This window comes from Acomys russatus, chromosome 7 (genome assembly GCF_903995435.1).
Source record: "Acomys russatus chromosome 7, mAcoRus1.1, whole genome shotgun sequence".
In the NCBI taxonomy this organism is placed as follows: Eukaryota; Metazoa; Chordata; class Mammalia; order Rodentia; family Muridae; genus Acomys; species Acomys russatus.
Window position 1 is genome coordinate 5,606,489 of NC_067143.1, and position 1,692 is coordinate 5,608,180.

The 1,692-nt window shown below is 58.9% G+C and overlaps 1 protein-coding gene across 1 annotated transcript; it reads right to left on the bottom strand.

The window, feature by feature from the left end:
• Positions 1-441: 441 nt before the first annotated feature.
• LOC127191440 (galactoside 2-alpha-L-fucosyltransferase Sec1) lies at positions 442-1,692 on the bottom strand. The gene has a single exon (XM_051148535.1). It carries the CDS (start codon positions 1,548-1,550, stop codon positions 699-701), a length of 852 nt encoding a protein of 283 aa, XP_051004492.1. The 5' UTR covers positions 1,551-1,692; the 3' UTR covers positions 442-698.

Consider the following 1,692-nt stretch of genomic DNA (forward strand, 5'->3'; position numbering starts at 1 on the left):
GGGCCACGCTACTGTTCTGCCTGACACCTGGTGTCCCAGCACGAGGCAGATATTGGTGCCACTCAGAGACATCAGTGACAGCAACAACAGAAGTAGACCAAGGCCAGGCTGATCAACAGGGCTTCACTGAGAGGGCAGGAGACACTGCCATAGCCATCGTCAGTCTTTCTGAGGAATGAGTTTCAATTGAAAAAATGCCCCAGCCAGATTGGCCTCTGCATTTTCTGGACTGACTGATGTTGGAAAGCCTGGCTCACCCTGAGTGGGTCTCCCCTGGGCAGGTGGTCCTGGGTGGTGTAAAGCAGCAGGCTGAGCAAGGAATGGGGAGCAAGCTGATAAGCAGCCCTCCTCCACAGCCCCTGTCTCCAGGCTCGGGCCCTGACCTCTCTCAGTGCTGCACTGGGATGTGGAAGTGTGAGGTGGGATAAGCACTTTCCTCCCCGAGTTGTTTTATCATAGCCATAAGAACCCTAATGCAGACACTGCCCTCCATGGCAGATGCAGCACATGAGGCAGCTAACACTCCGGGTATAGTGAACTCAAGTCACATGTGCATGTTGCTGCTGAGGTTAAGCCCAGACTGTGCTCATGTTTCCAGGATACACTGGAAGGCAGTGAGGCCACTCAGCTGGGATCCTGAGCATGTGCACTACAGCAAGCACCCACACCGCCTCCTGGGTGCCGAGGCTGAGGCATGGCTAGAGATTCCTCCCTTGGGCCTGTCCCAGGTCAGCAGCAATGCCTACCCACTCGGGCAAGTAGGCTGCCTCTGGCTTGAAAATCGCGTGGAAGGGGGAGTTGGGCTGAGTGAAGTTAGCCAGGTAAACAGTATCCCCGCCTGTGAGGTAGGCAGCCCAGATCCCAAAGGTCCCCACGGTGATGATGGTGTGGTTGCACTGGGTGAGGAGTGCGAAGTCCTTGGCTGGCGAGCCCTCGATGCCATTGCCCGCGAACACCACGTCCCCTCGAGAGACACTGATGCTCTCCCGGCACCAGGCCATGTCATCACTGGTGACTACAAAGACTGGAGACGAATAGCGTGCCCGGAACCTGTCCAGGGCCTTTTCCAGGTAGCCCCGGTCAGCCACCACGCCCTTCCACACCTTGGGCATGACATGTACATAGTCCCCCCGGCGCACATGGACGCCCACAAAGGTACTCGGCTGGCTCCCGTTCACCCGCAGCCCACGCAGGAAGGCCTGGGCCTCCTCACGCACGTGGTCGTGCAGGGTGAACTCCTGCTGGATCTCTGGGCGCAGGTGGTGGTAGAAGGTCCAGGAGCACGGGTACCCCGTGAGACGCACATAGCGTCCTGAGATGTGGCGGTAACGCTCCTCCATCCAGTCGTTGAGGTGGTAGTTCTGCCACGGGATCCTTGCGGCAGTGTCGCTGTGCAGCACCGGGAGGCTGATCCTGAAGATGGGGGCCAGAGTGCTGTGCATGGCCGCGGGGATGAAGGCGGCCTTTCCGTTCATCCTGGCCAGGGCGAGGAGCGTGGCGTACTCGCCCATCTGGTTCCCCAGGCGGCCAATGGAATTGATGGTGAACATGCCCCCCTGGGACAGGTGTCTCGGAGATAATACCACAAGGGCTGAAGAGGCCCAGGGAGCAGGCACCAGAGCCAGGCGCTGGTGGCAGTGGAAGATGACCGACAACAGGAAGATGACAAAAAGAAAGTACAAGGTGGAGAGG

What these genes read in the sequence shown, in the direction of transcription:
- LOC127191440 (XM_051148535.1), bottom strand. Translation starts at nt 1,550, where the DNA reads ATGTTCACCATCAATTCCATTGGCCGCCTGGGGAACCAGATGGGCGAG.